The sequence below is a fragment of the Zonotrichia albicollis genome, chromosome 17, assembly GCF_047830755.1.
Source record: "Zonotrichia albicollis isolate bZonAlb1 chromosome 17, bZonAlb1.hap1, whole genome shotgun sequence".
NCBI lineage: Eukaryota > Metazoa > Chordata > Aves > Passeriformes > Passerellidae > Zonotrichia > Zonotrichia albicollis.
Window position 1 is genome coordinate 12676417 of NC_133835.1, and position 26969 is coordinate 12703385.

At 47.0% G+C, this 26969-nt stretch overlaps 1 protein-coding gene and 1 long non-coding RNA gene across 4 annotated transcripts in view; one reads left to right on the top strand and one right to left on the bottom strand.

Annotated features, from left to right (window-relative positions):
- Positions 1 to 2755, bottom strand: part of LOC113459528 (uncharacterized) — a 71766-nt gene extending 69011 nt beyond the window's left edge. For all 3 annotated transcript variants that reach the window (XR_012583007.1, XR_012583006.1, XR_012583005.1), the window contains exon 1: positions 1943 to 2755. This is a non-coding gene — a long non-coding RNA (uncharacterized LOC113459528). The remainder of the gene's footprint in view (positions 1 to 1942) is intronic.
- On the top strand, positions 2614 to 26636 carry APCDD1L (APC down-regulated 1 like). Its single transcript, XM_074553584.1, has 4 exons — positions 2614 to 3093; positions 13383 to 13494; positions 13954 to 14512; positions 16851 to 26636. The coding sequence occupies exons 1-4, from the start codon at positions 3057 to 3059 to the stop codon at positions 17613 to 17615; spliced, it is 1473 nt and encodes a 490-aa protein (XP_074409685.1). The 5' UTR covers positions 2614 to 3056; the 3' UTR covers positions 17616 to 26636.
- Positions 26637 to 26969: the final 333 nt, after the last annotated feature.

A 26969-nucleotide genomic window follows, 5' to 3' on the forward strand; every position in this document is an offset into this window, starting at 1 on the left:
GACTTTTTGGGGACCCAAGTCTACTCAGAGGACTCCTCTTTTCAGACCACAGTATTTTCAGAGCAGTTGGCTGATCAGTCTTTGGTTTCCTGGCCTGCTGCCTTCACGTGTGGTTGCCTATCCTTGCTGTTCTGGCAAGGGGAAGAGAAAATATTTGGCCTTTGGGAACCGGACAACTCAATGCCCTGTACAGCTAACAAGAGTGCATGATCCTGAGTTCAAATATTCTGTACCTGTTTTGCACAGGAATGAATATTACACAAGGTGCCAGGCAAGTGAAGCATAGCTAATGTAAAAACACCTTGGGCTGGTTCCCAGTTACCCTGCAGCTGTGTTAGTATTTACAGCACTGCAAGTGAAGTGCCCCTGAATCAGAATAGGAACAGCTTTTATTCTCTTTGAATGCATAAATCAGGCCACATAGTTCTGCTGGAATTACAGGCTATTTGCACTCATTTGTCTCCCTCCACGTGCTTTGCCCAGCAGGTAGCCTGTAATTATTTGATAATAAAAATTATAGGCATTTTTACATTGCTGGTCCTCTGCAGGAGCTGAAGATTACCCAGCCATTTTCACACGAGCTGAGAATGCAAGCCTGATGTCCTGGCAGACTTCCAGGTTGGAAGACTCCATCGCCTGTCTAAATCCTCGTGGTATTTCTAGCAGGCTGTGGCACTCTTCTCACCCTCCCGGGGCACTGCACGGCCCAACAGCTGCATTGCTGCCTCACAGCACCAGCGTGGCAGGAGGAATTCTTCCCAAAAAAAAGAGAGAGAAGGGCTCAGGGCTCGGTTACTTTGATAAGGTCCCTTGGGAGCCACAGGGATGAAAGAGGCCAGATGAATGAAATCTATCACTATGCCCTGTGGGGCTGATATGTGATAGAAGCTTGCGATGGTTTACGTATGATTATTAAAATTTTCAGACACCTGCATGAAAATTACTCCGCTTTGGTTTTATTCCTTCCCCCCAAAAAATGCTTTTAGAATACTCCAAAAGAAATCAAGGAGATTAGTGTTAGAGGCTGGAAGTGTCATGTGAGAGGTGTGTAGCCAAAATAAAAGTTTGTTAGTGGTAAAAAACTACCTGTTTCATTATTTTCCTCATTTAAGTTGTCTATGCCTGAAAAAAGTGCTGGTTTATAAAGAAAACTTCTTGCAAAACTATTTCTTTCTCTCTAATATCATTATAAAGGACAATTTTTTTGCCTATGCATTTGAGAATTTATGTATTTGTAAATACAATAAAACCGCAGTGGTTTGGACATTTACCGAGAATGACTGGTTTGGGGAATTTGAGAAACAAAAAGAGATAAAAACATCAGCTAGAAAAAGGAGTGCCTGCATTACAAATGGACTTTGTTATTTTTTATCTTGGCAAGTATCATTAAACTTTAATTCTTTATGCACCCAGGACAGATAAGTTTGTCTCACTTCACATTAAAGATGTTATGCATTATTTTTGACAAAGTCATTAAACCCATTGCAGTGAGACCTCACCCCAGCATGCTGAAGGTCCTGCTTAGCAAATGTGGGACTGTGGAATCAGGCCTCAACTTCTCCCCACTACAATCAGCAGGAATACTGCTGTGAACTTGGAGACAAGCTTCCTTATTTTCCCCTAAAGTTTCCTTTTATTTGGTGAAACAGCCAGTTTCACCAGGAAAAGTGAGTGTGCAGGGTCCTGGGGTTCTGCCGGGGGCATACATGTGTTTTGATTTCTTTGCCTCATTTGCAAATACTGAAACTAGTTTTTCAGTCTGGAAAAATGCATTAAACTTCAGCCTTTAGTGCCAGCACCACAAGAGTTGGCCTGGCAGAGCCATGGCAGCTCAGCCTCTTCCCTCACTGCTTCCAAAGGCAGCCCGGCCCTCACACTACGGGACACACGTGTTGTTTAATGTGCTCAAAGGGAGAGAACAAGAGGGTTCATCAATACTCACCGAAACAAAGAAAAGTGTTGTTCTGTCCCAGACACATCTAAGTTCAGATTTGTGCTTTGCTTCGTGCCAAGAGCTGATTCTGAGTCCTTTGTCAGTTGCAGCTCTGTCCCACAGGCCTGGTTTGAGGAATGGTGAGGGAATGGCTGGCATGGGCAAGCTCCACCTGAGGTGGGCATTCTGACTTGCCCTCAGAGTCCCATATTTTTTCTGTGTAGAGTGTTGAGAGGACTTTTAAGGGATTTACCCCATTCTTTTGATGGCTCTGGTCATAATGAAGGGTCTGAGGGTGCCAGGGACACAGAGGGCAGGAGGACCAGGCTGTGGGTATGTCGGGACAAGGCCCTCATGGATGATATCCCCTCGTGGCATGGGGATAATTCCCTTATAGCAAGGGGATAGAGGGACGATCCTCTCATGGCCCGGGGCTGACGAGATGATTCTCTCATGGCTTGAGGATGGAGGAATGATCACTTCATGGCGTGGGGATGACGAGACGATCCCCTCGTGGCGTGGGGACAGAGGGACTATTCCCTCATGGCGTCCCAGAGCGCAGACCCGGCCCGCGCCCCCCAACGGCCTCCAAGAGCTCGGGGGCCAGGGCAGCCCCAGGGCCGCAGGGCGGGTGAGGCGGGGCCGGTCCCTGACGGAGAAGCGCCAGTCCCGAGGCGGGCGCCCACCTCGATCTGTGGTGCCGGGCCGGGACTGCCCTTCTCCTTCTCCTCCTCCTTCTCCTCCTCCTCCCCCGCGTGTGCGGTGCGCGGCCGCATGTGGGGCGCAGGCGGCGGAGTCTCCACCTCTTCTGGCAGCGGGAACCTGTGGCTGCCAAGCTCCATTAAAGCCATCAGCAGCCGGGGGGACGCGCTCCGCGGCGAAGGCGGGGTGGGCTGCTGTGCTTTATTTTAAAATATATACTTTTCTTTTTTCGCCCCCCGCTTTATCCCTTCGCTAGGCTCGGGCTGAGCAGGACGCCTGCGGGCTGAAGCCGGGGTGCCGCCGCCGCGGGCACCGGAGCGCCGGAGACGGCCCATGGCTGCACCGCCGGGCGCCGCGCCCCGCTGAGCTCCGCGGGCACCGGCGGCGATCGCGCCTCTGGCCGGGACACACAGCGGGCACCATGGTCCGGTGCTGGTGGCTCGCAGGGCTGCTCGTAGGTAGGTGCCACCGGCGGCCGGTGCCGTCCCGCGGCGAGAGGACGGGAGGGCGAGCGGGTGGCGGATCCGGGGTCTCTCATGAGGTTCCCTGTCACCTCCTTCACCCATCCGGGCACGGTGAAGGGGCAGGAGCGGGCAGGAGGGTGCAGGGGGTTGGAATGCGAGGGGACTGACTTTATGGGGAGTGCAGAGGGACAGCGAGGAGTGTGCAAGAAGTGTGCGAGGAAAGCGCAGCGGACTGGGCAGGAGGATGCAGAAAAATGCAAGGGGAGTGCGAAGAGGGTGCAAAGAAGCGGCGAGGAGGGGGCGAGGACCAGGGGGAAGTCGCACGGCGGGTCGCTGTGTGGCCGGCGCCGGGACGGGGATCCCGGAGTGCCCCCGCCCGGGCAGAGGCACATGGCGCCCGGAGCTCCCTGCCCAGGTCACCCTCGGTGCCCGCCCGGCCGGGCAGGGTTTCCCTCAGCCTCGGTGCCCGCCCGGCCCGGGCATGGTTTCGCGCAGCCTCGGTGCCCGCTGGCCCGGGCAGGGTTTCGCTCAGCCGCGGTTTCCCCGCCGTGCGCCCGCGGGGTGCCGGGGGCTCCGCAGCCCCAGCGCCGCTCGCTGGGGCAGGGACGGGCGGGAGCGCCCCGGAGCCCCGGGTTGCTGCCCCCGAGCTGTGCGACTGGGAGCCGGGACAGAAGCCTTTTCCGAAGGAGCGAGCGCCGTGCAGGGGTGCCAGAAGGGCTGGCGGTCCGGTGCTGAGCTGCCCAGGGAGGTGCTGGCAGAGGCAGTCGGGCATCCCCTTTGTCACCGCAACTCGTTCCTGTCCCGCGTGTGGTGCACGGAGAGCATCGAGCAGAGTTTGGCGGCAGGAAGGGCTTAGAGGTGATTTTCACTGGAGCAGGAGATTCTCCTAGGGAGGCTGCAGCACCTGCTCTGGCAAGGGACAACCTCACAAGTAGCCTCCTCCTCCAGGGACGTGGTTCTGAGCCCCAGCTGTGCAGACAGACTCGCGGAGCAGCACAAGCTGCATCTTTGCAGCTCTCTTTCAGAAAGGCATCTTTCAACCCCACGGCTCTTGGAGCAGTTTCAGAAGAAAAGGTTCTGGCTTAAGAGACCATATGGGAAAACAAAGGCAACTGTGCTGTGAAAAATACACAAAATTATTTCTGTTTATGACAAAGAGCAGAGTCTGAGGGAGACTCCTCCATCCTCAGACAGTATTTTCCTAGGAAGTGCAGAGAAGAACCTTGGTTGAGACTCCTGAACAGAAGGGACAGGTGAAAGGAAGGATGGGAGGATGTCTCTGAGGGCCCTGTGCAGTCTGGACACTGAAAATCCAGGCACCTGGCTTTTCCTGCTCTTTCTACCACTTAGTTCACTCCTCTGAGGTTCTGGACAGCAAATACCACACTGGCTCGCCTCTCCAGCTCAGGGCTTAGTGATCAAGGCAAAAGAACTGTGTAGTGAGAGCTATTGGACATTACTTGCATTAAGTGTAAAGGACCAGACTATAGAAAGAAATCTCTGAGCAGGGCACTTCTGTAGAGTTACCTTCCTGTTCTCCTTACGTGGGATCTTTGTCATGTGTTTGCAAAATAAAGCTGAGAAATATGAATCCTCTAAGTATCTTACTAGCTCAAGTTGCTCTGCTCAGGGATCTGTTATACTGCATTATGTAAGTTTACTCACTGAAGTCTAATTAGAATAATTCTTTCTTAAATCCTCATGCAGTTTCTCTTAGTCTGCTCTAACCTAAACTCTCTGCTTAGTGCATCTGATGTCAGTGAAAGAATTTCCATTGATTTCAGTAAGAACAGAAACTGAACCTCAAAGTAACTGTTTAAATACCTAAGGCAGATCCAGAACTCATTAAAATCAAAGCAAGCTTTGCTGACTGTGAGCAAGACTGGCATTCTGCATTTTGCATAAGGCTGAACATTAGCATGAGCATGACACCAGTGCATAATTAGTTGAAAAACCACTTCAGTTAGGTAACTGGATCTGACTTTGGAGTCTCCTCCAGAAAAGAATCACTCATTCCTGGAAATGTCCCCAGAGACTTGCTGAGTTTTACCTAAGCTTTCATGAAAGTCTGTACATTCCAATAACATTGCACTGATATTTTTCATGTGTAGCTTCTCCTACACGGTTTTAACATAAAAGATCTATTCTTGCTTTCAATGTTTATTTTTAAGTTTGAAAGTGACAATGTTGAGATAAAATAAGATCACCAGTTGCATTCAGTTAAGAGATTTGCAAGACAATCCCATAAGTGATAGAACAACAACTCAGCACAGAGATGTGTGTCTATTTACACAATAATATATCTGTTCTTACTACTAAACCAACATCATTGTCTTTGGTTCAAATATTTATTTGGTTAATGTTTACTTAGCTAATTTTTTTCCCAAGTTGGTGGTTATTATTCTTCATTTCTCAGGCCAAAAATAATCAACAACTAATGTGCTATGCAGGACTGTGTGATATGACTCTATTTGTTCAATAATTATAGGGTTAGCCACGTTTCAGAGTATATGGATATAGATAAAAACAGGGCTCAGAGGTAAAAAAAGCACAAGTGAAAAAAATATTGTGTGGTTTCTATATTTTCCCCACAAGCACAAATTGTTGAGTAAGGAGATTTTCAAAAGCCAGAAATTGCTGTGAAGAAAACCAAAGCTGGAATCCAATGCTAGGGGAGGCTGCATCTGGCAGAACAAAGTTTGGAAGGAGGTTTTGCTTTCAGTGGGATCCTGTGTTTCCCCACAACAGAGCATATGTCATCTATAAAGACAAAGCTTTCATGGGTGAGATACAATCACTGCTAAAATCAACCTCAAAATTAGGAAGCACCTATACAATGCTCTTACACAAGTGCTTTGGTTTTCTTACTCATTTGCTGAGGAAGATAAAGGTATGAAAGAAGAGAAACTTCCTGATTTTAAGCTGGTATATCTCACATATAATAATCCCAAGAAACTGACAGTGAGAACGTGAGAATTTCAATGTGTAACCCTTCTTCTGTAGGCTAAGAGTGCTGCCAGAAACTGAAAATATGATTCATAGAACAGCTCCTTCTCTTCCCATTTTAATTTGTGTAAGATCTGAGGGGTTAGTAAGCTGCAATCTGTGGGGTTTTTTGCTTTAAGGAGTTAAAAAATTTCATGGTTTAAAATGCAAAATTAGAGAAGTTCTGTTTCTGTGTCTTAGAAAAGAAGCTCTGATATCTATTTGTAATGCCAGAGCTTCAGGGTGTTAAGTGATAAGAGGGTTGAAATCCATCATTATTTTTGAGTTTTAGCAGGGTGATGGTGTGATAATTGTGGCTTTCATAGTGGTGTTTTCTCATTTTCAGTGAATAGCTTATTGAATCATCACGGTTTGAGTTCGGCTGAAACTGAATGCTGCAAAGAAGCTCAGCTCCCGTGGCACTGTTACATAGATATTTGGATTGGTGCAACTTCTACTTAGAGCTGGTGTGAGGGGACATAAATCAACAGGAGAAGTCTCACCACAGAGTGCTTGAAGAGATTTGCTCGAGTTTAGATTTTAAAATAATGCTTTAAACTTGAGCATATGTCAAGCACTGGAAAAGTCCCCCATGGTTTCTCCTGGGTTAATAAGAAACATTGACAAATGTGTGACATTTTGGCCTTGTCTAACTCCAAGACTGTGGTCTTTGGAAGCAGCTTTCTCCTGGCACTCTGGGATCAATGTATACACCAAGCTCCCCACTGAGACAATTGGATTCACCTTGTTCACACTCTCACTAAATCCACAAGTGCTGGACAAGCAAGTTATGGCTTGGCTCTCCCCTGTTGATACAAAAACACAATGACATGTTATTTTTAAAGCTTTTCAGAGAAAAAAACCCCACATATTTCCCAGTTAGGCTGCCTGGAAAAGACAGATGAGAATATAAATGACAGCAAGGTTTTGCTGCAGAAAAGCTCCCAGAGTTTGTTAGTTATGAGTAGCACAAGTCCTGCTATTAGATTATGCAGCACGTAGGTTGAATGTCAGCTCTGATTTTAGCATCTGTCGGCAGAGTTTAGGAGAACTGGAACACATCAAAACTTGGCTGATGTGGACAGGCAAAACAGTAGACTGAAATTTCAGGCTATCTAGAAACCACACCCAGACCCCAAAACACATGTTAGAAGTAACTTTAATTCTGTGCTCCAGCTGAACAAGTAACCTTTTTCTGTGGTCACTGGTGGCTCTAAGTTAAACGTGTGTGTATTGCTGGTGTGGGCTCTGGATCAGTTTCCCTCCTTTCTGCAGAGCTTTTTTCCTGAGGATGCCTTCTGCTATGACTGCTTTTGAATGCCCTTCTCATCCTTGGCTTTGCAGGAGCCAAGTAGCCTCAGAATATTAGATCCTATTAGATCCTATTTTTATTACTATAAACAGTATCCTTGCAGCAGTGCCAAGAGTCCTGTTGTGTTAGGTGCTAAATAAAGGGAGAACAAAAGGATTGCTCTTGCTTTAGTGGGTTTACAACCTAATTTCCTGGACTTAGATTTTCAGCAGTGAGTACTTGACACGGCAGGGACCTGCTGGGATTCCCAGCTGTGTCCAGCAGTTTAGTACCTATTGCAGTTGCTTAGGTCTGTACATCCCTAAATGCCTTTGTGCATCCAGCCTTCATTTCTAGTCCCATGGAGGCCAGGCAGGGATTCTGTCGAGCGGGACAGTGAACAATGTGCTCACACAGGAGAGCAGCTGTCCCCCGTGGGAGCAGGGAACTGGGACAGCTCCATAGCAGTGGGAGACTGAAAGGCCACTCAGATTATCCTGCCAGCTCCTGCCAAGAGCGAGCTGTTCCCTGCTGAACTAATGCTTTGCTCAATCCCTCAAATCCTGCCAAGCAAGTGGACTTAGGTTGCCTACTGCATTGTGCCTCGAGAAGTTCACTCTGCCACACAAGCCACATGTTTTTCCTCTCTTCATTCACTCCCAACAGAATCCTTTTATTCACTGCAAGGAATTCCTTCCTTTCCTTGGTGTTTGTGCTTTGTGAATATTTATAGGCTGTTATCATATCCATCTTGCTCAGCCAGGCTATATGTACTCTGCTCTTTTAATCTTCCTTTGTAACTCAATCCCTCCCACCCCCTCATCATTTTTTGTTGTTCTACTCTCAACTCCCGCCAGTTCCAGTTGCTCATTTTGCTTTGGGTAAATGCTGTATTTATGTTAATATTATGTGGTGGGTGGTCCTCTCTGCACTCTTGGTCCATGTGAGTGATTTAGACGTTTGAAATGAGGTTGACATTTTATAGCCAAGCCATGGCTGATTACTGGTTCTGCTCTTCAAAGCACTCCAGGAAAAAATATGCTTAGCCATCACTATTACAAATGGCCATGATAGCCACTAATAAAATGTCTGTGCAGGGGTTCAGGGTGCTGCCAAAACCTGCATGGGTGCTCTATACATCCATAACAACAGTGTGGCATTAATTTCACATCCATGGGCTGTTTTTTCTGTTGAGTTTCTGACTCATCTGAATTAAAGAATATAGATGAAATATTTGCCATTTACAGACTTCAGTAAAACTGGGATCAAACTCTTGAATCCCCTTTGTAGTGTTAGGCTTGGTTGTCTTTGGGGTAAACAGCCAGAGAGGCAGTTTGAAGAAGCCATTTTATTTAAATGTAGTTTATACTGAAGAAGATCTTCGGGGTACTTCTCCTTCCTCCCCTTCCCTACCACAAATCCCATCTGTCTTGTCATCTGTTGCTGGACCTGACACTTAACAAGAAAAATACATTATTCCATTATTCCAAGAGCAAAATATTTACTTCTCTAGTGCCTTTAAAACCCCCAGGCAACTCACCACAAGCCCTTCACTATTTTAATTTTGGATATGAGACAGATCAGGCAGTGCTCACAGCCTTAGAACAAAGCCAGGCTAAAACCATAGAAAGGGATGTCTGAGCTCATGAGCCATTGTGCTAAATGTATGTGGTGAAAGTATGTTTTGAAAACTTCTCTAAAATCCCAAACTACTTGGGACTTTTGAGTCGGCTGAGTTTCCTCTTAGGATCTGCAGGATTTCACGTGTGATTATGCTCAGCTGTGCAGAGGAAACTCAGGGTGATGCTCTGCAATGATAGCTCATGGGTAATACAGTTACTGTGCCAGCCCTGAGGGCATAACTGAGAAACATTTAGTGAATTCAAAGCATTTTATGAATATCATGAACTGAGCACCAGAATGGTGAAACGGCTAAATGTGAATATACCCATTTTACAGACAAATAAGAGAATGGATGAATAATAGAAATACTTTTCCAGAAACCAAACAGTGCTCCAGTGAAAGCACTGGCATCTCCCTCAACCACTTGACCACATTCTGGCTTCAGTTCAGGGAGGCATTACTAATCAGGAAAATGCTCATGCACTGGCTTAATTTCAAGCACATGCTTAAGTTTCACTGCAACCAATTAGACTTAAGTTAGTGCTTAAGTCCTGTCCTGAACTGTGTTCAGTTTGCATGTAGGCAAAATGCAAGGTTCTGCTGTGATGCACTTTTCCATCCCCAGTGGATTATATTTAAATTTTATAACTTTATAATATTATAATATAAAATTTATCTCTTCCCACAGAGCTGTTCTCTTGAGAATGCCTTTTTCTGAGTGAACTAGACACCACTAACTTAATCTCCACACAAATGCAAGAAAAATTGATTTGCTAAATACAACCATTTTGTTTGCTCCTAAAAGAATGCTTATTCCTTCAGTGGCTAACCCCAAATCCATTCTGTGTGTTCTCAGGAGAGAAAAATGCTAAAGAAACACTGTTTTGCTGTGTTAATGAAGTCTGTGTGGAAAAGTATAATTCACTTATGCAAAATACATTGATACATTTCTTATCGCCTATTTCTTTCCACTTTGAACATTCCTCAGAAAATATCAAAGGTTTTATGTCATCTCTAGATGAAGAAATGTGTAATGCTCCGTGATTTCAGGCTCTGATCTTATCCCTGTGAATGGGTGACTAACTGAAACATTAGAATTATAAATGGGAATGATAAATTCTGGCCATAGGAGGCAATAACATGTAACAGATTAAACAATCTAGCTCTGGAGAAGAGCTGATCCACAGTAACTAATTTGTTGCAAACTAATATATGCATTTTCTCCTCCATTTATGAAGAAACAGATGTGTGACTCAACTTTGTTTTTTTCCAGAGTCAATCTGCTTGGGGGAGCACAAACAAGATTTGTTTCCAAGGAGGAATATGACAGCATTTCTCTCTTGGTTGATGGTTTTTTCCTTTAGAAGTGAGAAGTGGCTCTGCATCTGGAGCACACAGCTCTTGTGTAGCACAAGGCTCTCATTTCCAGGCTTGGCTGTTGCCTCAAAATCTTCCACCTTAATTTTACCAACAATTTACTGTGAGGAGAATTTGAGAATTTCCAGTTCTGCCCTTTTTATAAATTGATGCCATGGATCTGATTTTCCTGGAAGTGGTTTACACAAGTGAGGTTGGAATGGTTGGTCAGCAGCTGCTGCTGGTGCTGTTTGCTCCTGGCTTGCTTGGGTTTGTGCTGATGGCAGTGATGAGCAGTTCCCAGCTCTCTGCCTGGGTGCCTGTGCTGCTCTGAGGCTTTGGGCTGCTCTTTGGGATGCAGCACCCATGGAGAGCTGGGAAAAGCCCCTGTTTTGTCCAAGGGCTGTGCTGGGAGCTCTCTGGAAACACTTGTGGTTAATTGATACAGACGGACGGCAAAGCGAGCAAGGGGAGAGATCACAGTTAAATATTTTTTTAGATTTTCCCATGAATGAGGATTTTTGTCTTGAAGATGAATTGTGAATAATTCCTTCCTCCTGCCTGAGAACTCTATAGAGCAGTTAATTTGTGTCTCTCTTAAGAAAGAGGAGCTGCTCTGATGCACTTTACCAGGGGCTGAGTAACAGAGTGACATGCGAGTGACAGCCACTTTATGCTGCTCTTGGAATACAGAGGTGCTCTAACTATAGATTTTAGGTCTGGGACTAAATTTTCCAGCTTGAAAGGATGTTTGGGGTTGGAGTATTTGAGAGAGAAAAAAGCAGCCACAAATTTTGGACACAAGCCAATAGCTTTTGGTTTGAGGATGCATCCAGCTTGGAGTCTTGTGCACAATTAAGTAAGACAAAATCCCTAGGAATTCACATCATGTCAAATATTTACATTCTGGAGGCTTTTTTTTTTTCCCCATGAAGTTTGGTCCCGATTATAAAAATTCCCTTTTGTACTGAATGTGTCAAAATGCAGTGCTTGCATTGCCTGAGTGTCTCTGCTCCCAAACAATGCAGACTATTAGTGTTTCTGCCAAGAGTAGCACGAAGGGTTCAGCGAGATATTGAAGCTTCTGCTGCAATAAACACACGCAGAGCTCAGTTTGTGACTTGACTGGGTTATATTGTGTATATTTTATAGCTGCATTCAGTGTATCTATAGACTGTACTGATACCTCTGGAGTTTTCTTTGGTTATGGGCAAGAGCAAATTTGACCCTAATGTCCATTATTACCTCTAATACAAATACAGATATTTCTTAGTTTACTGTATTCTCTAGGATAATAATTTTGCGTTTGTTTGAAGTGTGGTTCAGTTTGGACTGCCCTTGTTCTGATGACTCTCCAGTGTTTAGGCCTCTTAGGGCAGTCAAATGAATCTTGGCATATTGTGAGTGTGAATTTAAAAAAAAGTCCTGGGAGTAGGGAGCACACAGGACCACAGAGTAAAGTCATGGCAGAGCTGGGGTGAGGATACAGATCCCCAGCTCCTCATGGCTCTCCTAAACAGGCCCCCATGGGGCAGCCTCACACACACTGCAGCTGCCAAATTAGAGCTTTAACTAATAGCAGTGGGTTTTGTCATCCCATATTTTCCCATTTTCACACGAATCACAGGAACTGCATTTTAGGAAGCACGAGCGCAAGCAATTGTGAAGGAGTTGGCTGTGCCTGCTCACCTTGTCCAGCCCTTAAGGATGGTGAGAGCAGTGCAGTTGTGAGTCTGCTCCCAAAAGAGCCCTGAACTCTAATAATGTGTCGTCCCAGCTGTTTTATGCACTTCAGAGCAGGGTAAGGCACCAGAAAATGCAAGGCTGGTTTCCCCGGCCTTTGGGTACTGCTCTCCTGCATCACTGGAGGCTTCTCTTTTCAAGTATTTATTCCTTTTGTGGTAGTTCAGGCTTTGTGTGCTCAAGTCTACACAAATACATTTCAAGTGCCCTGTAAAACCTTCACAAATGGCAGCACCATAGTGAAGTGGCTGAATTTGTCCATCAGATAAAAGTCTTAAGTTATTGAGTGGGATTCCCTCTCCTTTTAGAGGGGATTTAGTGGGGCTCCTTTTCCAGGAGCCTCTGACTTGCACAGCAGACATTTAATTACTGAATTCCTACCTGATTTGGTCCAGAGCTTGTATATTGTGACTCTGTGTGTTCATCTTCTTGACTGAGGCACGGGGTGTGCAAACCTTTCACATCCTCATTCTGTGAGATGGCAACACAGAGATGTTGGATCTTTTGTTCCAGCTGATAAGTGGGCTAGAAAGCAACCTGTGTCCTAACACTGGTATGGAGTGAATAAAAGTTGGCTTCAAAATGTCCAGCGCACTCCTGGGTAAAATGCAAAGTACAGCTGGAGCAAACGAACCCCATCTGGGCTCGTAAAGCCCTGGCTGGGCTGAGCTCCACTGGAACCAGGGTCAGTTGTACCACAGAGAATCAGTGGGGGTTCGGGAGGAGCTTCACCAACAGCTCATTCCGTGGTGCCATGAAAAGGGAAATCCCAAATTTCTTAGAGAAGCAGGCCGGCAATGAGTGCCTTGGAGAGCTTAAGCAAAGAGTGAATAATGCATAGGAATATATGTACATATGTGTGCGTGCATGCAAAGGTCTTCAGGATTTAGCTGAGTGTTCACACATTCCCTAAGCCAATAACATCCGTTGTTATGGGAAATGAGGTAAGTGACAGAATTACTGTCCTTATGGCGGGCGACAGGCGAGGCCAGCGTTCCCATGCTGTAATTCCCCGTTCCAGCCACTGCCTCAACAATAGCATCAGAGGGGAGGAACACGAACAAAGAGCGCTCCTTGTTATTTGAAGATTTCATCTAAAAACCAGTTGGATTCTGATGAAACTCAAGTCGGAAAATTAGAGTGAACTAAATCGCCGTGTGTCCTTAGCTCAGGGTTTGCTGCTGAGCGGGGTCCGTGCACTGTCGGGGGCTCGGCGGTCGGGGGGCTCCGCTCGGCGCTGCCCCGGCCGCGCTGACCCCGCGCCCCCCCCCACCGTGTCCCGCAGCCTGCGCGGCCGCGGAGCCGCCCTGCCGCCAGCAGCTGCGCCACCTGCAGGACAGCGCCGGGATCGCCGCGCGGCTGCCGCCCCGCCTGGAGGGGCGCTGGGTCTCCACTGGGTAAGGCACCCCCAGAGCCCGGGTGAGGCACCTCCAGAGCCTGGGTGAGGCACCCTACACCTCGGGTAAGGCACCCCTAGGGGCCGGGTAAGGCACCCGCAGAGCCCGGGTAAGGCATCCCCAGAGCTCGGGAACGCACCCCTAGAGTCCGGGTAAGGCACCCCCAGAGCCCGGGTAAGGCACCCATAGGGGCCGGGTAAGGCACCCCTAGAGCTCGGGAACGCGTCCCAAACCCCAAGAAGGCACTCCCAGACCCTGGGAACCTGCCCCTCTCCCCTGACAATGCGCCCCTAAAACCACGGGGAAGGCACCCCAAACGTGGGAAGGAACATCCATCTCAAGGCGCCCCAGATCCCTGGGAACTCGCCCTTAACAGGCTGGGTAAGCCACGTCCTTCTCCTGGGAAGGTACCGCCATCCACTGGGAGCGCATCCCCAGACCTCGCTGCCTTCCCCACAGGTGTGAGGTGCGGCCGGGGCCGGAGTTCCTGACCCGATCCTACCTCTTCTACACCAACCGGCTCTTCAAGGCCCTGCAGTTCTACTACTGGGACCCGTCCTGCCGCGACCCCTCCTACTCGCTGGTGATCAAGGGCAAGCTCCGGCTGCGCCAGGCCTCCTGGATCACCCGCGGCGCCACCGAGGCCGACTACCACCTGCACAAAGTGGGCATCGTGTTCCACAGCCCGAGGGCCATGCGGGAGGTGGCCTCCCGGATCAACCAGACCTCAGGCGAGGGCTGCCGCGGGTTCCTGCCCCCGGGGCGCTCCTGGGCTCCCGGAGCCTTGTACGAGGTGCTGAGCGCCAAGACCGAGCGCGACTGCACCGCGGCGCTGGGCTTCGCCATGCACGAGCTGGGCCTGGTGCGCGTGGAGAGGCACTTGCAGCCGCTGCTGCAGCCGCAGCACAGCGGGAGCCGCGTGGTGGAGGAGCTCTACCTGGGGGACATCCACACGGACTGGGCCGAGAGGCTGCACTACCGCCCCACCGGCTACCAGCGCCCCTTGCAGAGCGCCCTGGTAAGGATGAGGCCTCGGCACGCTCCCCTCCTCGCTGTGTCACGGCTTTGCCAGCAATTCCCTGCCTGTGCCAGTCGCTCCTTGCAGCACTGGGCCCCCACAGCCCTAATGACACGCGGTGAGGTGGGGTGGGAACCTGGGGCATGTGGGGCTCACCCTCTGCCTTCCTAGGAGGACAGGAGCAGGGTGGGGGAAAGCTCAGCAAGGCCAACACGGGAAACAAAGCTGCACTGACATGGGCCTGGAGCTACCAGCTTTTGTTTGGCCATGCTTTCCTAGGAAATGCATTTTCCTTGTCTCCAGCACCAAAGTCAGTGAAGGCTTTAGGCTGCACATTGTTAGAGCCGTCTGCTTTGCCCTTCATCTGCTCTGCCCTTCATCTGCTCTGCCCTCTCCTTGCTCCTTGGGGTGTGCTCCAGGCTGAGGGGAACAAGGGATCTGCCCTTAACTCTTCAGCCCTTGCTCAATGCCAGTAGCACAGGAACTTGCCCCCAGTATGACAATGTTATTACATAGGAATCAAACTTCCATTTTGATATACATAAAACTGAACAGCAGACTTTGGTTGCCTTCTATTCTATTCTATTCTATTCTATTCTATTCTATTCTATTCTATTCTATTCTATTTTGTTTTATAGCAACTTAATTTATTCCCATGAAAGCAGCTTTCCATCCAAATTGTAGCTGATCAGATCAGAAATATGGTGGTGAAAAAATCTCTCTGAACTTTGTCAGATAGAAGGAAAATAAATGAAAAAAAAATTATTTTTGGACAGTATTTCCCCACACCTTGAACCACACCATCTGAACTTCGAAAAACACAGAGCAACACTCCTCTCCCTCTCAAAAGTAACATTCTCAAATTGGTTAAACTTGTATTATCTTGGGCCAAAACCATATATATGAGCAAAACCAGATGGTAAACATAAACACTTTTAAAAGTTAATTTAAAACCAAACCTAAAGATACTGAAATTCACTCTCTGAATGCAGCCCTGTAATTAATCAGCCAACAGCTCTCCAATGGACCCGCACATGATGTCACCACTTGGCCATAATTAGAAGCTGCCATTCATTAGAAATAACTTCACACGACTGGTTTAAGCAAGTAAGGGTTTTGGCTCCATGTCCATAGTGATAATTTTATTGGGCACAGGATTTTTCTTTTTTTTTTTAATTTTTTTATTTTCTGTGACCTGACATCCATTTGCCTGTGCTAGTGAGTTACACAGCTATGTCAGAAATTATTTTTTAACTCTCTTTTTGAAAATATCACTCTTTTCCCCTTAAATTTATATCTGTTTTAAAGAAACCCATTCTCCCCAAATTACCTTTCATTATCAAAGAATTTCCTGCCTAAGGAGAGCATATATATTTGCCAACTTCTGGGATTATTTAGCCATAATGTACTGTGTACTGTCAGCACTCATTACTGTGACAGTAGCAGTAAAGCAAGCTGAAAATGACTAAATTACAGTAGACTCCAATCAACTTGCATGTAAATTACCCACCCTACAGTTAACTACTGAGTTATTTAACCTTCTTGCCTATGACAGTTCAGTAAAGATTAGCTCGTGTTCTAGAAAATTATATAATGTTCCAACCCTGCTTATTTAAAAATAAATCAGTTGTGATATATGAAGTACAAGAAAAATTTCCAAGCTACACAAAACCCCTGCTGGCAGCGGATCAGGGCAGGGCTGGTTTGACTCAGGGCTCTGCCCCGGCGGGGAAGGGAAGGTCAGGGCCTCCTTCTGCACAGGGTGCCTGAGTTTCCTTCCCCCGTTCTGGCTGCTGGGAAACCCTCCCGGCTTATCCCGGCCCTCCCCCGCATCCCTGGATGTGGGACCAGGGGCAGGGACGGGGCGAGGGGGGCAGAACACCTTGGGCTGTGCTGGAGGTGCTGCAGCCGCAGAGCTCTCCCCGGCCAGGCGTCACCTTGGCTTCAGTGCCAAAAGCTGCGGCGTGGTTCTGTTGTGGCACCGCCCGGCGCCCTCACCCTCAGCCAGCTCTCCATGGAAACCCGATGGGAGCACCCTGGTGTCCCCAGGGAGCGCTCCCCGTCCTGGCAGCGGCTCTGCCCTTGCCCCGGGCTCCTCCCGGGCTGTCCTCAGCAGCCCCGGCCCGGCCGCAGGGCGCAGCGCGGTGTCCTTCGGCTACCAGAATAGCAAAGAGCAGGGCAGCGCTTTATCCCTTAATCTGCTCGGCAGCCCTGCCAAGCTCCCCGCAGCTCGCACCCTGCTGCGGCCGAGGGGAGTCGCAGCTTTTGAAATATTCTGGAAGGGTTTTTTATTTTTATGCTTCCCAGTTGCAGAACTGTTATTTTCTGTCTCCTGCAGCACCACGTGCACCCCTGCCCGGCGTGCGGGATCATCTCCAGGGCCGATGAGCATCACCCCCCGATCCTGCCCGCCCGGGCCGCGCTGCCCATGCAGCTCAGCGGCAGCTGGGTCAGCACCCACTGCGAGGTGCGCCCGGCCGTGCTCTTCCTCACCAGGTACTTCACATTCCACGGCAACAACCACACCTGGGAAGGGCACTACTACCACTACTCCGACCCGCTCTGCAGGCAGCCCACGTTCACCATCTACGCCTCCGGGCACTACAGCCAGGGCATCCCCTCCTCCAAGGTGCGCGGCGGCACCGAGCTGGCTTTTAAGGTCACCCAGGCCCGGGTGACGCCCATGGACCAGGTGACGGTGCTGATGCTCAACTCCTCGGAAGCCGGGAGCTGCGGGCTGCAGGGCTCCTGGAGCGCCGGCGTGGAGCAGGATATCACAGCCACGAACGGCTGCTTGGCTCTGGGCATCAAGCTGCCCCACACCGAGTACGAGCTGTTCAAAACGGAGCAGGACACGCAGGAGCGCAGCCTCCTCTACATCGGGGAGCGGCCCACGGACGGCTCCAGCCCCGACAGCCCCGACAAGCGACCCACCTCCTACCAGGCCCCTCTGATCCAGTGTGCTGCAGCCTCAGAGGAATTCTCCAACTACATCAGTCTGAAATACGTGGGAAGAAAGGATGCTAACGGGATTGAAGCACTAAAACCTTTGCCTGTGGCCTTTTTATTGTTTATAGCACTTCTGTTTTTAAGTTGGGACTAGTTATCTCTTCAGGTACAATGCAGAATTCAGATAAATCTTGGTGCTAGCGTGATTTTTATATCCTTCAGATGAGCACATCTGGAATCAGTTTTACTCAGATTTGGAAACACTTTTTAAAAACACCCAATAGTGAATGAAGCCAAGGAGATATGCCTGACTCCACACTGTTTGTCCTGTGGCTTTATTGCCTAATCTCCCCTCTTTGCGTGCAAATTTAATGTACTGACACGGATGCACTGCACATTGCAACAGATAATATAGCAACATGAGGGGGGAAAATGGTGACATCAATTAAAATTGCTGCTTTGAGCTTTTGACATTGCTAAGATTTAATCAAGAGCTTGATTCAGATGTAATTCAAACATCCCAAGTGTTGGCTGCTGAGTTTCTGTGAGGTTAAGTTCCCTCCCATCACACTCCTTTTTGCTGTTCATGCAAATTTAATCTGCAGAGTCAGTCAGCAATAAACAGTCAGCAAGTGTTCTTGAGAAGGGCATGGTTCACATGCCTCTTGCAGTTTACAGATATTTTCTGCACTTTGCCTGTGTATGTCACACACAGGGACCCACAAACAACCTTTGCACTTGGAGATGGCCAGAACAGCCTCACTGAGGGCTCGACTTTTCCACCTGACCCTGGGCATAGATTACAGTGGATGGAAAACACTTCTGTGCACAGCTCCAAGCCTCAGCATTCCCTGGCTGCAGCACTGCATCCCTGCTGTGTCACCCAGGGCAGAGCTGGCCTGGCTGGGAGCCACCAGCAGTGTCCCCGTGTCCCTGCTGCCATGCCCAGCACAGGCACTGTCACTGGGAGCCCTGGGAAGGGAAGGATCCCTCACCATCCCTCTCAGGCCATGCATTCCCACTGCCTCCTCTGCAGCTCTGGCACAGCAGTTGTTAATCCAGCTCTCCTCTCAAAGTGTCACTTCCAGCCTCGTTCCTGTACAGATGTTTTATAAATCTGCCTCTGGTGAACAATGAGCTGAAGAGATGCTCAGATCAGACAGCACAGTCAGGTCAAACTGATTCCTACTGACAAGCAGGACAAACTATGAAATTATATTCCCTGTCTGCTGCAGCTAAGCATCATATAACTTCCTCGAGAAGCCCTTCTCCAGCAGCTAAATCCTCTCCAAATAAGCCTATATATCTTACCCACAAAAGATATTTTGTTAAAGCAGCTATGCAATAGCCACCTTCTTAATGCTGTATTTACGAACTTGCAGCTTGTACTTAGATAAATTATGGGGTTTATAACACAAAAATACTTTGGGGGGATCTGTACATTAATAATTCAAATGAGAAGCTTATTAAATGCATTACAGTTGTGACATAAATGTTGTCAGCATGTTCACATGTTCCAGGCATGACCCAATATTAGTCATGCACATGAACAGTTCTGCTTGCAGGTGATACACAAAAGGGCCAGGCTTGGCTGCCCTGCCCTGGGTTCCCTCCCTGATCCCTGGAGGCTTCAGCAGGCAAATCTTATTTCCAATCTTGCTGGCTGTGCTCTGTTCCCTGCTGCTGCACGGACACCCACGGGCCACTGAAGTGATCTCAGAGCAGGCGGTGTCTCCTCGGGGATGTTCCCACCAGGATGCTGAGAACTGGGCCAGTCCTGTGAGCCACACACTGGCAGAACTTTTCCACCGGGAGTTTCCCATCACTGTGCTCAGCACAGCCCAGGGAAAGGCTCCCATCAGCACAGGGACCTGTTCTGCAGGACAGATCCCATGGCAGGAACAGGAACAGCCTTTGGAGCGTGGCTGGGAGAGGGACAAGGCAATTCCTGCCCTATATTTACCCCCAACCATCAGAGTTGTGTGCACATACTGTTTTCATTTACATGGCACCAAAATGGATTAAACTTAACAAGAGTCCAGGCCCTGCAGGGTGTAAAAGCTCTTACAAGGCCACAGATCCTCTCCAGGTGGGGATGGGATTAAGGGGGTGTGAAACACCATCCCACACTTATGCAATGCCAGCACAAGCCCTTGGGAAGCTCTGCCCTGCAGCAGCTCAGGCACCACGGGCTCCAGCAGCACCAGTGCCCACTGCTCTGCTGGCTGCACTCCCTGGGAAACCTCATCAGGAGCCTCCTTCCCCCCTCTCAGGACACCTCTGAGAGGAAAAAAACCCACAGAAGAGCTATTTGCATAAATATCATAACTTTTATTGTTCTGTTCACAGTTTTTGAAGACACATTCCTAAATTACACAGTTATTCTCTCTTAAGAATTTGTGCCTTTTTCCAATTTGAATTTGCCTGGCTTTCACTGCCAGTTGGTGATTCTTGTGTTGCTTTTTAAGATCAGAGAGCTGCAGTGTGCAGTATTTTCTGCCTGTGAAGGTACTAGTGCACTGTAATCAAGACAGTCTCAATTCTGGTAGAAAATCTCAGCCAACTGAGTTTTCTCTCACTCTCTCTAAGGCATTTTCACACTCCACCAGTAATTTCTGAATCATATTTTTTGCATCCATTCCAATTACTCAGCTTCTCTTGTAGAATGTAAATATCCAAATTGCATCCAAAATTCCCAACTCTCCCAGCTGAGACATACAGAAGGATAATCACTTACAGCTAACAGTAATTAAAAACAAGAACACATTCGTATTCATTAGGCTTTTACCCTGGGACTGCACTGGGAATGTGCATGGAGCTGTTTTCATTCTGGTCCTGGCCATGGATATTTCTGTAATGTTTTATCAGCAGTGATTTTGTGCTGTGTTCCTCAGTGATCTGGAAGCACAGAATGTGCCAGGTCCCTGCTCTGGGCACCCCCATTATTTCATGGTGGGTGTGTGTGAGCTGCAGCAGTGACTGAGGGAGCACAGAGCTCTGCAGGGCCCTGACACACCCAGCTCACTCTGATCCCAAAGAGAACTGCAACCCAAAAGCCAGAATGAGAGGACTCACACCAGGCTCCATCAGGAACATCCATCCCCTCTGCCATCCCTCTCCAGGCTGTCCCACTGCCCAGCAGCAGCTCACACACTGCCCCAGGCTCCTCCCTGCAAACACTGATCGAGGGTTTTGGGCCTCCTGAATTAAAAACTGTTAATTTTAAATCCTGACCATTGCTAAGGAATGACATCACCTTTCCAGTTCTCTCACATCATCCCTAGGTTTTATCTCCTGCATCTACTTCTTAACAGTTCTTGTCCTATTGAAGATTTCCTCTGAACTTCAGCTCCTCATCACCCTCTCCAAGCACTCCAACCCATAACTTTTCTTTTCCTTTGGGTTGTGCTTTCCTTATTTTCTACATTTCCTAACTCCCATTTTGAATGGATTGCAGTCTGCTTCCCTTTTTGTTATTTGTTTTATATTACTTTCCATCTAATTTTCCCCCTCATTTCATCACTGAAGTAGGATGGGCAGTTAGCCAAAGTTGTCCCCCTTCTCAATTGCAAAATTATTGTTTTTTTGGCCATTTAATACCTTTCACTTAGAAAACTGTCAATTCTACTTCAGTTTTTCATCTAATTTCCTCCCCACCCCCAGATCTGGTATGAAATTTGCTCAGCTATGCCCTTTTGAAGCACCAATTAAATTTATTAGCAGCTCACATGGCTGTTTGCTGAGCTCCACTGCAATCAGGATTCCAACCTCATTTCTGACATTCATTTATCTTTATCTGGCATAAACAAGACCAAATAATTTCATCCTTCATGTCTAGCACTGCTTCAGAAAAACAGGTCTAGGACACAGACCAGGAGCTTTAATCCTGACTACTGGATTTCTTTCCACCACCAAACAAATAAATACATTTTTACTGTCCCTGTGAAAACCCAAGCCAGTGTGTGCTGGAAGTTGATGGTAACAGGCACATGTGTCTTAGTAAACTCTTCCACATTCACTTCTCTTAGAATAATTTTTTAAAATATTAATTATTTTTAACCACCCCAAAAATAAAAAATAAAATAATTTCCCAAGTCTCAAACAATTTTCTGGCTTCCTGCACTGAGACTGAGCCTTCAGTACCTTCTTTAATATCACAATCTCCTCAGACAAGCTGCCTTTCCAATTTTCTGCTTCTTTAGCAGGTGCAGAAGTTTAAAGTGTGAGCCAAGTCTGCCAGACAAACAGTCCTGGGTCTGACACACAGCTCAATTAACAGTAACTTATTTTTCCAATTAACCACCTTCATGCCTCCCTGTTGAAAATACCTCAGAATGCATTTTTGCATTCTAGATTTCCCAGAAAAAATGAAACAAAAAAATCTGAAGCACTTTAGGATATGTTAACAGCATTGTGCTACTGCTTTGTTTGGGAAACAATCCACATGGAATATCAACGTCTGTCCCACACTATAAATAAATCCACTACACTGGAAGAGCAGGGGGAAGCTGGAGACAGAAAGGAGATGGGTGGCAAGGCTTGTTGCTCCAAACTGCCCAGAGAGTGAGGAGGAAGAGAAAACCAAGAGGAAGTAGGAGGTGAGCGAGTGGCTGTGGGATGGGAAGGCAGCAGGAGCAGCCAGGTCAGGGCAGGGATCCCTGGGCAGGCAGGGCAGGGCAGGGATCCCTGGGCAGGCAGGGCAGGGCAAGCCTGGAAGGGCGATGGAAGAGAGACCCAGATGGAAAGCAGGCAGCAGGGAAGAGAAGCCATTGAAGATGCTCGGCTGCACAAGGCTCTTTGCCAAGGAGCAGGGAAGGAACAAGGATGACTTGGCCTGGAGGGAGCGCTGAGGGAGGGGATGCAGCGAGATGTGACAGCTCAGGCAGAGCAGGCAGGAGGCAGATGGGGCAGCAGAGCCTCAGCCCCCACAGAAATGCTCCTCTGGGCTCAGCACTGAGCAGAGATTCCTGGCTGCAATCACACTTGTGTGTGGCCTCCCAGTGAAATGTGGAAACAGAAATTGCTGCTTCAGCTCCGGGTTCCTCCCCAGCAGGAGCTCAGGTCAAGAATGGGGATCCACACACAGAACACAAAGAACTCCCCCAACACCACAGTGCCACACTGGAAGTTCGAATTTTAAAAACCTATTTATAAGTAACTTCAGAGAATTTAGGGTTCTCCAAGTCCAGGCACACAAAGCTGGGCAGTTTAGGACAATTTGTGAGCAGTGTCAGCTCAGTTTTTGATCACTGAAATGATCAGACACTGCAATGTGCTCCCCAAACTCACAGAGCACAAACCTGGTTCTGCCATTTCCTACCTCCTGAGTGCTTGACTTTGTACAGCCTTAATAAGGGTCTTTCAAAAGTAGCTCTCTGTGGGTAATTGTGTGTGGGACATTTGCCAAACTAAACATGAGGGAGTTCAAGAGGCTTTTCTAATCTTGTGAGTTTATCCACTAAAGAAAAAGATTTGATTAAAAAAAAGAAGTACAGCTAAACTGGGAACAATACTTTACTACAGGCTGTTCTTCATAGGCACTTCAGAATCTTGAAAAAAAACCCCACAAAATTAGGAACTTATTAAATCAGAATGAAATGTACCAATGCAGAAACATAAACAGAAATGCCAGATGTATAATGTCAACTTGTAATACACAGCTTCAATTATTTCTTCTTAATTCATTTGTTTTCTTAACTTCTTTTGTTTTGCTCTCTGGAAAAGGCCATTTTCTAATGACAGATCACAGGAGGAAAGATCCAAAGTTCAAGTTTACTCCAAGGAAAAGCAGCCTCAATTTCTGTGCTCACAGACCCCGTGTCCCTTTTGTACTTTTCACTCTGTGGAGGCTTCAGGACAAATCCAGGCCTGGACTGTAGCAAAGAGAGCTATGTGGAAGTTTAGTAAAGGTTTTAAAGTTTTACTCTTCAAATGTGAAATTAGTTCTTGAACAGGAACTGAAGCCGCAGGAAATGGCAGTGAGTGACAGGCACACAGCCACCAGCAAGGGTGCAGGTGTGTGCTCACTGGAGCACCACGTGCAACATTCCTAGCTGGCTCTCACTTGTGTTATTTTAAAAATAATCTTCATTTATCCCATAAAAACCCCCAACCCATTAATCAACCAACTTTTATAGTTAAGCAGATTTGAGCAGTGGAAACACAATTACTTTGTTCTGTGAAGCTGATCTTCTCCAAATCCCAAACACATAAACTGAATTTCACCCACCACCTGTCACTTCTCAACTTGCTCACTCCAGGACTTGGGCCAGGGATGCTTCCCCATTCCCAAAGCTGGCACAGTGGCTCTCCAGGCTCTGCAGCACCAGTGCAGCACCAGTGCAGCTGTGGCCCAGCCACAACAAACAGGAGCCTCACAGTATTGTTTTACAGGGGCTTTAATTTCAAACAGAGGGATTTTTCGTGGTGCTTTTTTCCTCACTTACTTTATACAGAAAACAGAACTCAGGATATGGAATTTCAGGATATCACATAGGGCAAGAGAAATATAATTTCAAATTAGGAGCACTCCAGTGAAGCCACTATTGTGCCTGAAAATGAGGGACATTCCACTGAAGAGGCAGAAGTGCCATTTTCTGAAGAAAAGGGATGACAGTTTTCTTCCACTGGCAATGAAACATCAAGAAGGCCAAGACATAAATGATCCATTCCTTGTGCACACCACGATGTAAAATTGCTGACAAGAATTGCAAGTTCACATGTGCAGCAGATACAAACCCTTCATAGTTTATTGATGAAAAGAAATTCTAGTGAATTGCAAAGTGAAGTTCCAACTTTATCCCACTAACAGCATTTCAGGAGGAAAAAGTAACACCACCATTGAGCTTTACAATCCTGTATTTTTAGAAAATGACATTATGGTACATCAATCCCCTCAGCATAACAACATGACATGATCTTGCTCTTCAGCCCCCAGGCTACTCCCCAGTAACCTGAGCTGCTCCTGGCTTGCAGTGCAGCTGTTCCAGCTGTGCACTCCCAGCTGACAACTGCCATGCACAGCAATAGTTATGATCATCCATGCACGAGTATTTGCTTTAAGATGTGGAGAACTACATAAAAATAGAAGAAATCATTTTCCATTTGTTTCCCACCTCTAGGCTTCAAGATATTTCAGGTTTCTGTTTATCCCAAATTCGCCCAGAGTGCACCAAGCAGCTTTTACTGGGTGTTACAAAAATCAACAATAAATGTGCAAGTGGTCATCTTAAAGTAACAGCAAGGACAATAATTAGATTAGTAATAACTTGATTTCTACTACCATGAATCAATCACAGGTTTCTAACATCTGATGTTGTGTGAGGACCCCAGACAATTATCTTATTTAGAAACTCTACATTTTGTGCACAACTTCCTAAGATACACAATGTCCTTCAGAATAATTCACTTTCTGTGAATACTTCATGAGAACATTTGCTCTTGTGTTGCCATGAGAGGAACAACTTACAAAAAGAGCCAGGTGGCTTAGGAATATCCATCCAATCTATATTTGCACTCTATCTACAAACTGGCCTTTTAGGAACCTTGGAAGAAAAAAAAAATCCTTAAGATTTCTCTCTATTGCCTATGAAGGAAGGGTTTGGTCAAACAGGGGCTGAGAATTCCCCTGATCAGTGACTTTATATCAAGCTCAGCAAAGCAAAGCATTACCCAGACAATTCAGGGCTACTGTGTTCAGGCTCTTGTGAAAAATGGTGAGGGAAAACCTCAGGATTTTGCTAAATTCCAAAACACAAGCAGTTAATTTAAGAGTCTTGTTCAGGACTGACGGTGTGGGTCAGCCCAGCTGCAGGTTACAGATGTCACCAACACTGAAATCCTCTCCTGGTCTCCCTGCTCAGAGAAAAGCATGAGAAGGTTTTTGGGACCTGTTCATGGTCCCAGGGTGCAAACACCAGGCCCAGCTTTGCTCACGAACGGCTCCAGGCTGGCTCAGATCACCAAAGGTCCCTGCTGGGCACTGGGGAGGACAGAGCTGCTCCTGGCTCTGCCCTGGGCCAGCAAAGGCAGCTGACACTGGGTGAGACCTGCCTGGACATCACTCCAGATACCCCACAGGAGACCAGGTTAAACCTAAAATCCTCCCCCTTTATCCTGCAAAAATAGTGATTTATTTTTTTTTAAACCAAGCACTTTTAGGCTCTTTTTAAGCTGAACAAAGGACTCAAAAAAACCTTGTTTTTTTCAAAGTGAATCAGAAATTCTGATAAGAGAACAAGATATTTACAGCCACTTAAAAAAAATCTACTTCATATCTCAGTCTCCCTTCAGCAAAGGTTTTCTCAAATATATTCTTCAAAGCCATGAAAATTAATTTTGCAGTGTCACTCACAACCTTGCCTTTCTGAAAAGAATGCTTCATTAGAAAGTTTTCTTCAGCTTCTACTGCCCAGGCAGTATTTTCTTTATCAATTCTGCCCAATTTGTCCCATAAACTCCCTGCTTTGTCCTTTCCAGCTCCTCTCCCTCCTGCCCTGCCCTTTGCAGCCAGGCTGCAGTGGCTCTGTCCCTTCCCTCTGAGCAGACAAGGCACCAGCACTTTAAAATGCCAAAAACACACCTCTCCTTTCTATTGACTCTCCTAGAAATACTTCCAGACTCATGTTCAGAAACTGAACACAGCAATTACAAGGTTTTTTTTTCCCACCTATTTTTCTTACTAAGCCTTACATTAAATTTCACTTATTTGCACTTGCAGAGGAGGAAGCCCTTGAGACACAAGTGGGACAAACACAAAGGTCAAGGCTGCAGCAGAGGCTGCAGCCCCACAGCTCTCACAGAACCCCACAACAGGCAAGGAATGACAGAAATCATCTGTAAAAGACTCAGCTTCATCTTGGAACATGCTACAACAAATTTTGCCACTGAATGGTTTTGGGTCTACCATTTGAGAATAGATGTGAATTTACCTGCTCAAAAACTGTTTAATCTACTGAATCCAACATGTTAAAACACACTGAGTTTGTTTGTACACCTTGTGGTAAAAGGAAGCTTAGAAACAAAATCTCCTTATTCTAAAGGTGCTGTCAAGTGTCTGAACTCCTGAACCCAACTAACCTGGAACGTGGGATGTTACCTTGAGCCTCAGCATGGAGAATCTGAACAACTTTTGTGTGTCAGGCTCACCATGGGATGGTTTGCTTTGATATTAAAATTAGTCTGGAAAAAAAGAGAAATTCACCCTGAAATCAGACTGCAAGCTTCCTTATGCCATGAACAAAGCTGACAAGAGAACACTGTTTCCTCCCCACCTCTAAAACTGTGAGAACAGGACAAAAGTAACAAAGGAAACATTAATTTGGGGGCTTTATTTAATTTTTCTTTTCTTTCTTTTTTTCTTTTTTTTTTTTAAGATGCTACATAGTCAAACAAGATTGGTCTTTTTTACGGCATAGGACTAATTTACTACTGATATTTTTGTTTCTCCCCTAAATAGACTTATTTACATACAAAAACAGTTTCCTGACCACTGTTTTCCCCAATGCTC

Excerpts from the sequence above, each read along its gene's own strand:
- APCDD1L (XM_074553584.1), top strand. The coding sequence starts at position 3,057 with ATGGTCCGGTGCTGGTGGCTCGCAGGGCTGCTCGTAG. Across the intron at positions 3,094-13,382 it reads GCTCGCAGGGCTGCTCGTAG|CCTGCGCGGCCGCGGAGCCG; the intron begins GTAGGTGCCACC and ends CGTGTCCCGCAG. Across the intron at positions 13,495-13,953 it reads GGGCGCTGGGTCTCCACTGG|GTGTGAGGTGCGGCCGGGGC; the intron begins GTAAGGCACCCC and ends CCTTCCCCACAG.